Source organism: Aspergillus pseudodeflectus (genome assembly GCF_044049435.1).
Source record: "Aspergillus pseudodeflectus strain CBS 756.74 chromosome Unknown BJX68scaffold_2, whole genome shotgun sequence".
Lineage (NCBI taxonomy): Eukaryota > Fungi > Ascomycota > Eurotiomycetes > Eurotiales > Aspergillaceae > Aspergillus > Aspergillus pseudodeflectus.
The window spans coordinates 380,183-393,182 of record NW_027263778.1 but is presented as its reverse complement, the minus strand read 5'-3'; the positions used below and the strand labels follow the sequence as shown (position 1 = coordinate 393,182).

At 53.2% G+C, this 13,000-nt stretch overlaps 7 protein-coding genes across 7 annotated transcripts; 3 read left to right on the top strand and 4 right to left on the bottom strand.

Annotated features, from left to right (window-relative positions):
- Positions 1–175: 175 nt before the first annotated feature.
- BJX68DRAFT_275554 (NAD(P)/FAD-dependent oxidoreductase) lies at positions 176–1,731 on the bottom strand. Its single transcript, XM_071047874.1, has 2 exons — positions 484–1,731; positions 176–427 (listed from the first exon to the last, which is right to left on the bottom strand). Exons 1-2 carry the CDS (start codon positions 1,563–1,565, stop codon positions 232–234), a joined length of 1,278 nt encoding a protein of 425 aa, XP_070904846.1. The 5' UTR covers positions 1,566–1,731; the 3' UTR covers positions 176–231.
- Positions 1,732–2,053: 322 nt separating this feature from the next.
- Positions 2,054–3,378, top strand: BJX68DRAFT_261121 (aromatic ring-hydroxylating oxygenase subunit alpha; the record flags this gene model as incomplete). Its single annotated transcript, XM_071044090.1, has 3 exons — positions 2,054–2,384; positions 2,434–2,732; positions 2,785–3,378. The coding sequence occupies 3 exons, from the start codon at positions 2,054–2,056 to the stop codon at positions 3,376–3,378; spliced, it is 1,224 nt and encodes a 407-aa protein (XP_070904845.1).
- A 51-nt stretch (positions 3,379–3,429) lies between these two features.
- On the bottom strand, positions 3,430–5,793 carry BJX68DRAFT_78655 (Zn(II)2Cys6 transcription factor). The gene is made up of 4 exons (XM_071049764.1): positions 5,463–5,793; positions 5,297–5,408; positions 5,089–5,243; positions 3,430–5,032 (listed from the first exon to the last, which is right to left on the bottom strand). Exons 1-4 carry the CDS (start codon positions 5,513–5,515, stop codon positions 3,481–3,483), a joined length of 1,872 nt encoding a protein of 623 aa, XP_070904844.1. The 5' UTR covers positions 5,516–5,793; the 3' UTR covers positions 3,430–3,480.
- A 158-nt stretch (positions 5,794–5,951) lies between these two features.
- Positions 5,952–6,754, top strand: BJX68DRAFT_224356 (ankyrin repeat-containing domain protein). The gene has a single exon (XM_071038256.1). The coding sequence runs from the start codon at positions 5,972–5,974 to the stop codon at positions 6,644–6,646; it is 675 nt and encodes a 224-aa protein (XP_070904843.1). The 5' UTR covers positions 5,952–5,971; the 3' UTR covers positions 6,647–6,754.
- Positions 6,755–6,869: 115 nt separating this feature from the next.
- Positions 6,870–7,772, top strand: BJX68DRAFT_224355 (uncharacterized protein). Its single transcript, XM_071038255.1, has one exon. It carries the CDS (start codon positions 7,004–7,006, stop codon positions 7,514–7,516), a length of 513 nt encoding a protein of 170 aa, XP_070904842.1. The 5' UTR covers positions 6,870–7,003; the 3' UTR covers positions 7,517–7,772.
- Positions 7,773–7,826: 54 nt separating this feature from the next.
- On the bottom strand, positions 7,827–10,706 carry BJX68DRAFT_224354 (uncharacterized protein). The gene is made up of 5 exons (XM_071038254.1): positions 10,679–10,706; positions 9,330–10,416; positions 8,890–9,271; positions 8,225–8,838; positions 7,827–8,150 (listed from the first exon to the last, which is right to left on the bottom strand). The coding sequence occupies exons 2-5, from the start codon at positions 10,341–10,343 to the stop codon at positions 7,956–7,958; spliced, it is 2,205 nt and encodes a 734-aa protein (XP_070904841.1). The 5' UTR covers positions 10,344–10,416; positions 10,679–10,706; the 3' UTR covers positions 7,827–7,955.
- A 182-nt stretch (positions 10,707–10,888) lies between these two features.
- Positions 10,889–11,234, bottom strand: BJX68DRAFT_261117 (RidA family protein; the record flags this gene model as incomplete). Its single annotated transcript, XM_071044089.1, has 3 exons — positions 10,889–11,098; positions 11,145–11,158; positions 11,213–11,234. 3 exons carry the CDS (start codon positions 11,232–11,234, stop codon positions 10,889–10,891), a joined length of 246 nt encoding a protein of 81 aa, XP_070904840.1.
- Between the last annotated feature and the right edge of the window lie 1,766 nt (positions 11,235–13,000).

The following is a 13,000-nucleotide window of genomic DNA, read 5'->3' as shown; positions in this document are numbered from 1 at the left end:
GCGATCTAATTGGTGAGATTGCGCTCGGTTCAGCTATAGAGTTTGATATCCAGGTAATATAGTGAAGATAATTGTCGGCTGATCTTATACCGGCTTGTGTCCGGCTCATCTCATCGCCTAATATGGAGTAGTGTGCGGGGTTGCGGATTTCTCCCCGTGACAAGCAGATATTGGAGATGAGATAAGATAATCGATTCTAACAAACTACTCGTCTATCTTGTTCCTTTGGAGTCACAGCTTGGACTGCTCCAAGATCGTCAATTTCCGCAGCGGAGGCCCTCCGCGGCTTCCGTCACCCGACATGTTGACAGTCCCGGCTTCGCCCCTCGCGGGCTTCAGCCGCCACTTCTCGCGGAGTTCCTTTGCGGCTTTGTCTTCAAAACAATCTGCGACGTATTTGCCGAGAACGGGGAGGAACTTGAAGCCACTGCGGATATCTGTTAGTTGTTGTTTCAGCATAGAGCCCGAAGAGAAGGTACTCACTGTCCTGCTCCACCAGTCGCCACGAACAAGCCCTGTAGCGTCGGATGATGGTCGATGATAAAGTCGCCAGTCGGAGTATCTGTGTACCAGCACATCCTACGATTCAACCACGGACGATCCTGCAAGCTAGGGAAGAGCTGCTTTACACCGTGGCGCAGAGCTTCATCCGCATCGTCTGGCAAGTATCCGGAGGAAGCATTGCTTGCGTCTCGCCTGGGTCCTGAAATTGTTCGCCCAGTTGCTTCGGATGTAGCCTCGGTCGCGTAGCCGTAGCCGTGCCGGGCGAGTTTAAGAATGTTGGTTCCGGGTGTTGGAGGGAAGGAGAAGACACCGGTGCTGAAATTGATCATGACGGGGACTTTTGCGAATTTCTGCGCTTCCTCGGGGGTGAGTTGCAAGAATCCAACGGGCTGACCGGAAGAGGCTGCGGCGTGGGAGAGGTCGATGAGTCGGTTTGACCATGCGCCCGTAGCGAGTATGACTTGCGACGCAAGGAGATGAGTTCCGTTGACGATGTTGACGCCGACAACCTTATCACCTGAGCGACGCAGCGAGTGTACTGTTCCACGGCGACCGGTTATGAAAGAGACCCCAGCGACACTGCATTGTGAGGCTAGGAAGCCGATGCTTCCAGCTGCGTCTGCCCATCCTCCGGTCGGGTTATGGTAGCCTTGCGCACCGGGGATGTTCGCTTCGACCGCCGGATAGAGGGCGCGAAGCTGCGCAAGGTCCGACAGTTCATCGACGTGGCCGCCCTTTTCGATGATAGTCTCTTTCGACTTTTGTAGGTACGCGTTTGGCTTTTCTGTAAACAGCGCAAAACCGGACTTGTGGTAGAAGTCGGAGTATGTGGATGTCCACCCTTTGTGGGCTTCCAATGCCATCTGTGCGTAGAGCGGATCGGCATAGTCGGCTCGAATAATGCGCGAAATATCAACACTGCTTCCATCGACGACAGGAGGGACGTGTCGGTCCAGGACGGTGATGTTCTGGTATCCCCTCTTAGTCAGCTCGAGGGCAGTTGAGAGGCCGAATACTCCGGCACCAACTATGAGGATCGGGGCGGCGGTGTCGATGCCCATTGCGCAGATAAGAAGTGAGTTTTACTACCTAAGGTCCACGAATAGGATGAAGAGAGAAGGATGATAAGTCGTGGTATGATCAAGCTGCGAAATTTCAAGGACAGCTGATCCAGATCTTCAGCCAGCAAATATCGGATGCGGAGGTCCCCCCGAGTCCGAGGTTATCTGCGGCGACCATGTTGGATACTATCCACAGATCCAAGATCCAGAAAAGAATTATCGCGGGTTGATTGGTTGTTCGCCGTGCGTGGGCCCGGCACGTCCGCGCTCCAATCGGCTCCTGAGACTAGTCCCCTGTCGAGCGAGATAACTCCTTGTTTCCATCTACTCCAAATCAGGCAAAAACGAGGGGCATTCATGGCGTGCCATGCGTTGTTGACACGAAGATAAAGGCTATGGTAAAGGAGTGTAGTCCCAGGCGGTCATTGCCCTCAAGCCACAAGCCCATTCGTACAGTTTTCGTTTCTCCCAGTCACCACTCAAGCAATATGAACCGCCTCTTCGGATACCTGCAACCCACCAAACCTACCGACAATGCCACAATGTCGAGTCTGCCTTCCTCGTGGTATCGATCCGAGGCCATGTACGGCTTGGAGCGTCGCGCCATCTTTTCGAAGAGATGGTTGCTTGCAGCGCACAGGCAGAGGCTCGCCGAGGCAGGGCAGTACCTCCAGCTTCACGAAGGAGGATTCTCATTCTTCATCATCCGTGACCGTCAGGGTAATATAAACGCCTTCCACAACGTCTGTCGCCATCGTGCCTTTCCATTAGTTCACGAGGAGTCGGGCAAGGTCAGCATACTAGCGTGTCAGTACCACGGTAAGTGACGAAGAATGCGAGCAGGGACTGCAGATTCTGACGGGTGCAGGATGGTCCTATGGCTTGAATGGAAAGCTCGCCAAAGCACCGAAATACCAAGACCTCGAGGGATTCGAGAAGGAGAAGCACGGGCTGTTCCCGATCCATGTCCACATTGACAAGTACGGATTCATTTGGGTGAACCTAGAGGCATCGGAGACACCAAGTGTACCGTGGGAGAAGGATTTTGCAGGAGTCGATGAACAGCCTCGACTCAAACCGTTTGACTTTTCCCAGTATCAGTTCGACCACCAGTGGGAGATGGTTGGCGACTATAACTGGAAGACGTTGGCAGACAACTACAACGAAGTAGTGTATCACCGCCATTTCTTCCAGATTGTAGCTGACTGTATCAATCTAGTGTTATCATTGCCCGACCGGCCACCCGGGAATCGTCCAGTACACAGATCTTGGAAAGTACTGGGTCGAGACGGAGGCTGGCCATATCCAGCATTACAACACGGATCACAACGACCGCGAGGGAATGGGGATTGTCAGCACATTCTACTTCCCCAATGCGTGCATGACCGTGTCAACATCTTTCTTCTATATGATGCGCTGCGTCCCCATCTCTGCCTCGCAAACCCACATGCAGTACGACGTTTATAGACACAAGGATGCGTCGGACGAAGAGTTTCACAAGATTGATAGTATTTTCAAACAGGTTTTGAAAGAGGATAAGGATCTCTGTAATGGGGCCCAGAGGAATCTCAATAGCGGTGTGTATGTGAATGGGAGCCTCCATCCGCAGCTTGAAAAGGGCCCACTGTTCTTCCAGCGCAGCGTCAAGACACTGGTGATGGAGCACTACCAGTCCGAGGAAAAGGAGGGACGCGAAATCTGGCCGGCAACGCCGGAGCCGGATAGCATAAGCGGGTTGAGCGAAGAGGTGGAATTTTGTCGGAAGCTTGACTGTCAAACGATGAATCAGAGCAATGGTCCATTAGCCTGGTGATATATATATACCGCAATGTGAAGGTATCATTCAAGCCCGATTCAGCACATTTAGAAGTGATTCAAGTGTCATTGGAAGGTCATTCAAATCTCAAGTATCATTTCACGTAGGGAGATCTAGCCAGTTGTCGATAAAGCGTCCATAGTCCTGGGGCTGGAGAAAGGCGGTATTCGCAGTCCCCGCCAGACCAATTCCGGGGTCGCCAAGGAGAGCTGAAAGATCTGGAGGCGTCGGTTGCAGGACTTGTTCAGGAGGGTAATAGGTAACCAGGTTTCGTGCAACGGTCTTGTGACCAGAGATCCCTGCGGATCCGATAAGATCAAAGTCTGTCTCGGGTGTGGAGAGGTCCGGATGGAGGGCGCTGTCTCTTGCAAGGAGAGGGCCGAAAATATCCGCAGCTATCTGCTTGGGCGGGGTACCCCGCAGGATGTCCCAAAGCAGTTGGACGTTGACCGACCAGGTCTGCCGCGAGTTTTGCACGTCCCCAGCGGAGATACTGCTCCTTAGCTTTCGAAGATTGTCCACCTGTCGATCAATATTTGGCCAGCGACGGGCCATCCTCGTCAGAAAGGTAAGGCACCTGTCGTAACCAAATTGAGCCTTTTCTCGAAAAAACACATCCTCGACAAAGCTGTGTTGGAGATAGATTGTCGCAATTACCACGACACAATGCCCGAAGGTCGGGTCGGAGGCTTCGTAATTCTTGGTCTCTAGTTGGTCGATGAAATGGAGTACCCATCCGGCATGTAGAGTGATTTGTTCGTACGAATGCTGAAGAAAGGACTGTGGCATAGTGTGACGAAAATGGCGCAGTCGCGTTGAGAGAAGGAGGGGATGGTTCAGAATGCACGGAATCGTGTGAAAGACTACCTGAAAGAACAGCCAGTGACCCCAAAAGTCTCGTCGCCGTTGAAGATCATCGCCAGTGAGCTCGTCAAATCGAGTTTCATGGAGACGGTATCGCAACGGAGTAATGCTTTCAAATTCGGTGTGTCGAAAGGTAATCCGCGAGTAGTCGGACTGCGGAGCCCACGGCGGGAGAGAGTTTGCTGCGACAGGGGTTTGTGCGTAGCTCCATGCCAACTCCCAGACTTCACTGAGTTGAATAGCGCATGCGGCCAACCCAAGATCTCTCTTATTAGGAGACGCAGTCGGAACGTTGTAATCAAGCTTAGGAGCCGAGATGGGCTGTCCGATCAAGTTACCCAGCATGTGAAGACTCCATCGGCAGAGTAGGCGCTCGTCCTTCTCGTTGTCCAGGTTTGGCAATTCCAAATCTCCAAACTTTAAATTCGATAGAAGGTATGCAGTAAGACGGATTGTCGCGCCAGCCCTCACGGATCTTCCTGAAGTATGGTCGATGAAGATGAGAATGCAAAGTGTCTGTAAAGTGGAAAGTTCTACTGAACCTTGTGCGATACGAGCCATAGCCAGGCGCCTTGCCTCTTCCACCCAACTGGTAATCTGGCGGTTTATCTCTGGCTCAGAAATCCCGCCTCCACTGAACCGGAGGCCCAAGGCTTGCATTGCCAGGAGAAGCTCAGGCTCACGGCTGTCAGCACTTGCGGGGAATGTGGCGTGCTGAAACAGGGTGAGAGGTTGGAAATTGCAGTACTTCCAAAACAGATGGGTAGCGTTTCGTGCATTCAAACCGCTGTGTCATTCTCTCAATCAGTTTCTGCAAATAGAGAGGGGCAGGCAATCCCTCACATTGATGTGCCAATGGACGCTTCCATAGCAGGCTCAGAGCGAGGCGGTCGGGCCGAAAAGTTCGTGGTGGGAGAAGGGAGAAACGGCTGACTCTGGCCACTGAAGGCTTCCATCAACGCGTCAATCTTGCCTTCGATGCCCTCAATGCGTTGTTCCTGCGAGATAAGAAGCCGGTCGGACCCAAACTAAGGCAGACGAGGGTGCGTACCATTTTTCTGGCATAATCAGCCTCTTCATCACCGGCATACTCACACTCTTGCCCGAGCCTTTGGCAATAGGAGCATGCCGGGCGCTCGCCGGGACAGCGCGATTTTTTCCGTCTTGAGACCATCAGTGGCCGTAGATAAACGTTAGAATAGAAACAAGGCAATTACCGGCATTGTTCACACGCTTGGCGCGTTCGTTTTGGCGGTCGGGGATCATCCATTGGTGAAGGTCTCTGGTCGAGGGTTCATTGTTGAGGATCAAAAGCCGGAGCGGGCTGCTTTGTTGTGACTCGATGAGACGAAATGATAAGGGAGATATGGCCCGCAAGCAAAGAGGAGTGGGGACAGGGAGAGTGAAGACTGGGAAGGAAACGGAAGTGGTAAGTGCAATTTGCAAGGCTAGTAATTGGATCGGGCGATATAGTCCCCTGTTCTGCAACCGAATGGTGAAGATGTGAGGTGCTACTCCGTAGATGAGTCTCAATCCATGTGTTGCTATCGAAGGCAGCGGGAGGAAGAAGGAAGCAGTGGCATCACATGACCGGTGTATCTCTCTGGAGAAGGTGCGGCCGCCAAGAGGGATTATCTAAGCAGAATTTTCCCCACGGAAACTCCGCACCGAGCCTCGTCCCGTGGTTCGAGTCCCACCCAGCAATCCTTCCAGATCCACGGCCAAAATGGAGGACCTCCTGGAGGTTTTCAATCCTCGCAAGAGATCTAGGCTTCTCTCACCAATATCCACCCTCCCAGTCGAGCTCGTCTTGATAATCGCCAACTTTCTGTCCCCGAAAGACCTATCCCACCTTCTCCAGACTTGCCATTTTTTTTCTTGCGTTGTCGAACCTCACCTCTATGCCATTGTAGCAACCGAGCCTGTCCCCGCAAGACCACCATTGGTTTTGTACTGGGCCGCGGAAAGGGGTTACGTATCTGTTCTTCAGAAGGTCTTTCAATATAGCAAACCCGACGAAATCCCTGTCAGATGCAAAACGAGAGCCCTCTCTCACGCCGCGGAGCACGGCCAGACCGCCGCGGCGAAATTCTTGCTAGATGTGGGCGCCAAAATCAACAGGGTCGTTTCAATCGACGACGTGAACCGCTACACGGCGTTGCATCGTGCGGCGGCCAACGGCCATGCTGACATGGTGATATTCCTGCTCGATAACGGGGCCAATCCTGCTATCCAGGGTTCGCCCGACGAGGTTGCAGTGCTCGAGCACGCGGATTCATGGGGGCAAAAGGACATGGTCCAACTATTCCTATCCCGTGGGTTCGGTATCAAGAAGCCCCCATGGGCCGTCGGGACTATATATCATGAAGACATCGATCAAATCGAAGAATTCCTGGAGTAAGACGCTGGATCCACGAACTCATGCTGTGCGAAATCTGCCGCCTGAGCGGGCCGGCCCGGCGCAGGCACTGATCTACACTTCGCGGCTCAGCACATTGCAGCATCGGAGAAGGCGATCAGGCTGTTGTGGCTTTAGTCATTTATAAAGCTGAAGAAACCCCGATCTGGGTAGGCGACTGCGTCGGGCGCAAACAGGCCGCGCAATCGACCTTCCCCCGACAGGCTGTTGGTGTGTGCAACCGAGAAGAGGGAGCAGGGCAGCCTTTGCATGCGCTCTCGAGTCAAGGGCGAGAGTCCTGGTAACTAGTTCGCAGCGGCGCAAAAGGGGCACGGATAATCCAGAGGCTTAGACGTATACATGATTCACTCATCAAAAGATGAGCTGGGAACGAATATTGACATATCGACCGACCCTAGTCAACATATCGCAAGCAAAAGACAGCCAAGGGCCGACGAATCCTACGAAACTCGCAACATTTCTGGATCACCTCATACAACATCAACCAGCTACGGTCTACCCACTCCCACCAAGCAAGCCCAACAATCCCGTCAACGGCTTCTCACTCAAGGTATTTCCCGCGCATTCCTGAAGTTTCCCGAGCGAGAGCAGATCGCCCAGACTCGCTGTTGGGATAGCGGCAACACTTTGCACATCTCTATTTTCTTAGTTCGCCGACACGCACACCATCTTTGGACAGGAAAAACGAACCGGCTAGTGGGAGACCGATGCATAGATTTCCCAGGCTCGCTTCGACAGTATTGGTTTCTGTTATCGTTTCAGTCGCTGTCGCGGTGGTGGTTGAGGTGGGTTCGGGAGCCGGAGCGAGCGGGCTGGCGAGGGTTGCTCTCAGCCACGGAGCGAGGAGGATAATCTTCATCTTGACGTCGATCACCCAGCGGGATCATTTCTGAGGCTTAAGGTTCGGGAACAGGGTAGATTGGGACGGGTAACTTCTCCGTGTTGATGATCTCCTTTAACTACGTTAGTCATGGTCGCCGGACATGGATGGCCGTCGAGGTGTCCGGAAACGGGGCTGGCTTACACCTACATTTCCAACTAGGGCTTCTAGACTTATGACAAATCACTGCTGGCCATCGGAATGTTGCTTAATTCTGGACCGACCCACCTCTAGAAGTTTCGAACGAAGAGCCGATTATGGCGTGGCGGGCTTATCCGCAGCAGTGCACATACGTTGTTTATTTAGTCTCTGCATGACAACTTGAATTCCGGCATTCTTGAAGAACACAAGCTTCTACCACCCCAGCGGCATTCAATAAGCTCCACCTAGGCTCCAGATTCCCTCTGATAATCAACCCTGCCGGAGAATCCCACTCCTCTGCTCGGCTGGCGGAATAACCGCCAGGATTGCAGCGCACGAGTACCGCGTCCCAACAGACGCCTCATTTCCATACGCAATCTGGCTAAACGCCATCTCCTCGTGCTTGGGCTCCGTGATCCATGTGATTCCCGTCAGATGGTAAGCTGGCCAGACTGCTTTGATGACCTGTAAGGAACCCAATTAGCCCATGCCATGCGCCTCGAGCCAGATATATAGGTGTTAGCAGGGGTATAACTTACGTCATCTAGGGCTTCATGTTGACCGCGGTGAGAGGTAATGTACGGATGACGGGCAACGCCGATTTTTGCGGCGGCGGTCTTGTAGAAGCTGTTCTCGCCCCCTTTTTCGCCCTTGATCTCGTGTGGCACATTCCCAGCCTCGATAGATTCCAGCACGTCCGTCATCCCACTAACCTGTCTGCTCATCAGAAGCACCTTCCACCACCGGTCCAGGTCTTCACAGTCAGCAGCCTGGAAGGGCATCGGCAGCAATTCGCTGAAAGTCGGCTTGAGCGGCGTCGCGTCGTCGCTATCACCATTTCCATTGGCATCTCCATTCATGAGATAGTCCCAGAGAACGTCGGACCCGTACCAGTCCTTGGTATCCATATAATGTCTCTTCGGTTCAGCATCAGGGCCCTGCAGTGTCCCCGTTACGCCAAGCTCGGGGTTCCCGCCGCCATATCGGCGTCGGTCGCTGTCGAGGACTGGTAGGATGGAGACTTCGATCCCGAGGGAGCGGAAGACGGAGTAGAGGACTAGGTCGGCGCCCTTGAGGCCTCTCGGGAGGTGCGTTTGCGCGAGGGGCGAGGAATGCGCGTAAGCGTGGGAGCAGAAGAAGCCGAGGACACCGCCTGTGCGCTTGTTAGTGGGCTGCCATGTGCGGCTGTTCAAAGAGTCCGTACCGTTACTGAGGAACTCGTTCTTTGTAAGGAGGTCTTTTATCCAAGAGTACATGGGTAGTGACCTTGGATCCATGGGTGCGGTAGGCGACGGGATCAGCTCTCCGATGGGCTCGGTCACGTATAGGTTGTATGTGAGAGTGATGCGGTCGCCGGTGGTGATGGTCTCGATCTCGTGCTCACAGTCGCTATAAAATGCTGCCCATTGGATTGTTGTCTCACTCTTGTCGCTCCAGTTAAATGTGACCTTGTGGCCATGGTGCTCGACGTGCAGGCTCCCGCCTGAGAACTTGGAGGGTAGACAGACGACAAGGGATCCGATTTGGTTCGCGGCTCGCGGGGTATCGACGTGCTTTCGGAATAGGCCTGATGGTCCGGAGTATACCTGCAGGACCAGATTGGTTAATATCTCTAAATCATGCAGGGTCGCAGCCAAGACACACATTCATCTTGTACAACTCCGCCTTGATCCTCCGGAACTGCAGCTGGTTGTCTGTCTCGCTACTGATGCTCGGGAGGAGAACTTGTCCAACGGTATCGAGGATTCCAAAATCCGCAGGGTGAAAGCTCGTCGCGAACTGGTCGGTGTCAAGCTTTCCAGCTTTGCGGTATTCCGGATCAACGACATCCATGTCTCCGCGCCCGAAGCTCGCCGGATCACAATCTGCTACCAGCCGCTTCAGTATTTCAGCACTAACTTCGGGGACGGATGTGCCGATGGGTAGGATGAGCTTCTGTGCGGTCGCATCATCACGTTTGCTCCAAAAGATGCGCACTGGGGGAGAAGCGGTTAGGTTCTTGCCATCAGCAACCTCGGAATCGACAGCGACTGGGATCGTTCCACCGCACGAGAATGAAGCAGTCACGCGCTCGCCTTCAATCAGGCTTCGTAGCTGGCGACATGAATTTTTGAGGCTTGTTCGGTCTTCTGGCGATGTGGTTGCCCCGAGGCCAGTCCGTTCCTTGAAATGCTTTTCGGCAAGGGTCTGCACGAGGGATTGGGGGATGGCCTGCTCGCTGGGAGCTTCTCTGCTCATTTGAATTGCGTTCCATCGCCTTTCTACCCGGTCGTTGATCGCATCCAAAACTGGCTCGCCATCCGACACATGCCCGGGGACCAATCGATCGAGATTTTGACGAAGCTCCTGTGTCATGGGCTCAAGCTTTTCGGCGGGCAATTGTCTGCGCATGTCTCGAAACAGCCATGCCGAGTACCACCCCTCGCCGTCTGGGCCATCTGGGTTGTTCTTTCTGAAGGATAACACGCGGCAGAGGAACAGATCGATACAGGCGTCAATCTTGCAATCTCGGACCATGGTGCGGTTCAGTTCGGCTTCGAGGTCGACTATGGTGTGGCGGTACTCGACCTTCCGGGCTGGAGGATTGGATCCCTTTTCTGAAATGTCCTCCAATCCAACGCTGGGGGCCTGGAACTCGGCAGGGTCTGGGTCTGTCATTTTGGAAGTATGTGGGGTGTTGTTTAGTGGAGTGTTACTGGGTAGTGGACGGAATAAGTGGAAGATGAAGCGGGTAAGTGGTTCAAAAAGCTCTGATCTCTGTGTCATGGTCCGAGGGTGGTTATATCCTTGACAGTTGCTTAGGCGGGCAGGCACACGCCAGGCAACACCTGCAGCCAAGATGCGGCTGCCTTTGGAGTACCACTGGCACACACCACCACCAATCCAAACAGACCACCACTCCATCCGTTTGTGTATCAAACCCCTTGTTAGCTATCCTGGTGCAATTGTTAGGCATCCACTAGGCTCCAACTGAAGTTGATGTCTACTTCCAGCCTCTGTTCGAGACACTGCGAATTGTCTGTCTCTTTACCCGATCACGAAACCTCCATCAGAGATATGCCCGCAACAATCAAAGCTTCGTCTCTGCTTCTTCTTTCACCAAGGCAACAACCTCCATCATGACCTCCACATCCAGCGGCAACCTCGACACCTCCGCCGCCGACCGCGGGGGTTTATGCGGAAAGTACGTTTTGTACACTGCATCACTCGGTCAACTTAGAGAATTCAGTCACAAGCACATTTACCTTAACCGTCTGTTCCAAGCTAGACCCCGCAGCCTGCAGAATCTCGCCTGTGTTCTTGCAGATTTGATGCGCTTGCTCGGTCATTGACCTGTTGATTAGGTTTCCGTCGGCGTCTGCAGCGATCTGGCCAGAAATCCAGGCGTGCCCCTTTGCGCGGAAGGCTTGGGGCTGGTGTTTGTTAGGATGGTGTGTAACTGGTGCCCCTTGTTCTTACATAGTGTCCGACTGCTAATGGGGTATCAGCTGTTATGATCTTATCATATGGTCCGCAATTTCACTTACGAGGATAGCTCTTCTCCGTCATAAAAGTTGTGATCGAGGACAACACCCTGGGCCGGTGCAAGAGGCTTCGTTTTGCTCGGGCTGTGGGTATCTATCGAACAATCAGGCGAAGAAAATGGCTCACCATATCGCATACGATATATCCAGAACCAGGAATTGAGTTACAGGAGATGGGAAGCTGAACATTCAAAAGCGAACTTTCCGTCAGAGAGGATCCGCAACTGGCGGAATATCTTTCCTATCTTTCCGTTATTTATGCAGCCATGCTCTGAGTACGCCGCTACCCTACTCCAAAGCACCGACATATGTCCGCCCGATCTCATCTCGGTAAGGCGCGATATATACATCCGTTTACCGCTATGTTCTGGCTCAACCTCAGGTCGCTGACCAGCAATTATACGTCTTCGTGCATTCCGATTCTTTTCAGGCACAGCTATACTATCACATTGCGCCGATGCCGGATCCGCTTCAGTTGTCTGAGAGAATCGGAGATGCCAAAGGATGTTTCCCGATGAAACCGCTTGGGTCCGTGGGATGCAATCCCGACGCCCACAGCAGAAGTGCGCCACCAGGTGTGATAAGAGATCTGCTCCCCAAAATAACCGCTCCATAGTCGAGTACGCTTGCACCATGCGTCCGACCCTCATATGCCGCCTCTACGCCCCAAGAACAACCTTCTACCGGCGAACAATGGGCACAAAAGCCCCCTTCGAACTAAAACCTAAGTAGGCTGACTTGGTTAAAAATCTAACCATCGCGCGCAGACTTCAACTCGAACAAGCCGATAACATACGCAAAACCCCCAAATCCGAGATGGAAATACAGAGATGGCGCTTCAACATCCTCGAAACACGAAGATATCAAAATCGATCCATACCACCCCCATAGACCGATGATATCCAACCACAGACTGTCATCTCCGCTATTTCGCGACGGATAAGCTTCGTGGGCACTGTATCAAAGGACGGGTCGCGCAGTCTCGCACCGTTTAGCAATTTCAGGTTTGTTGACCATGATCCGCCGGCACTCATCATTGGGTTCTCTGCGAGACCGAGTCGTCCGAAGGATACCCAGAAGAACCTGGTTGAGACAGGAGAGTGAGTTATCAATATCGTCTCCGCGCACTTTATCGAAGCTGCGAATGGGACGTCGCTAGATATCCCAGCTGATGAGTCCGAATGGGGCCTCTTCTCGGAGCGGCGCCGTCGGCAACTGTTCGGCGGGGCCGAGTCAAGGATGCCGTGTTTTCACTCGACGGCAAGCTACTCGAAATGAACGAGCTTGGCTACGGCCATGGAAAGAACAAGAAAGCATTCGGTGCATTGGCAATCATCCAGGCGATGATGTTCTGGGCGGGAATTGGACTCAATTAATGAGACTCAAGATGAGCTTGATCTGGCTGTGCTTAGACCATTGGTACAGCTCGGCGGAATGCAATACGGGCGGGCCCGCGAGACGTTTGAGTTGCCGAGGCCGTCGCTCGGGACTGAGATGGAGAGGCCCGGGTCAAATCTGCCCCGATTTTGTGAGGAGACGTGACATGTAGATATGCATTGTGACGATGTATACTCTAGATCTAGACCAGAACAAGCAATGAGCCGGCGGACCAAGCCGGTCAATGGGGTGCTTATTCTCGGGTCACCTACCGTTTATGTGAGTTCGTCTATATACAGTCTCCTCCTTGGTGCCACTTCTGATAATATCATATCCGTGATACAGGTGCAGCTATGCCGGCAGTGCGGAGTGCGAGCACCCGAGTCATAAACCGGGCCATTGGAGTTACTCCGA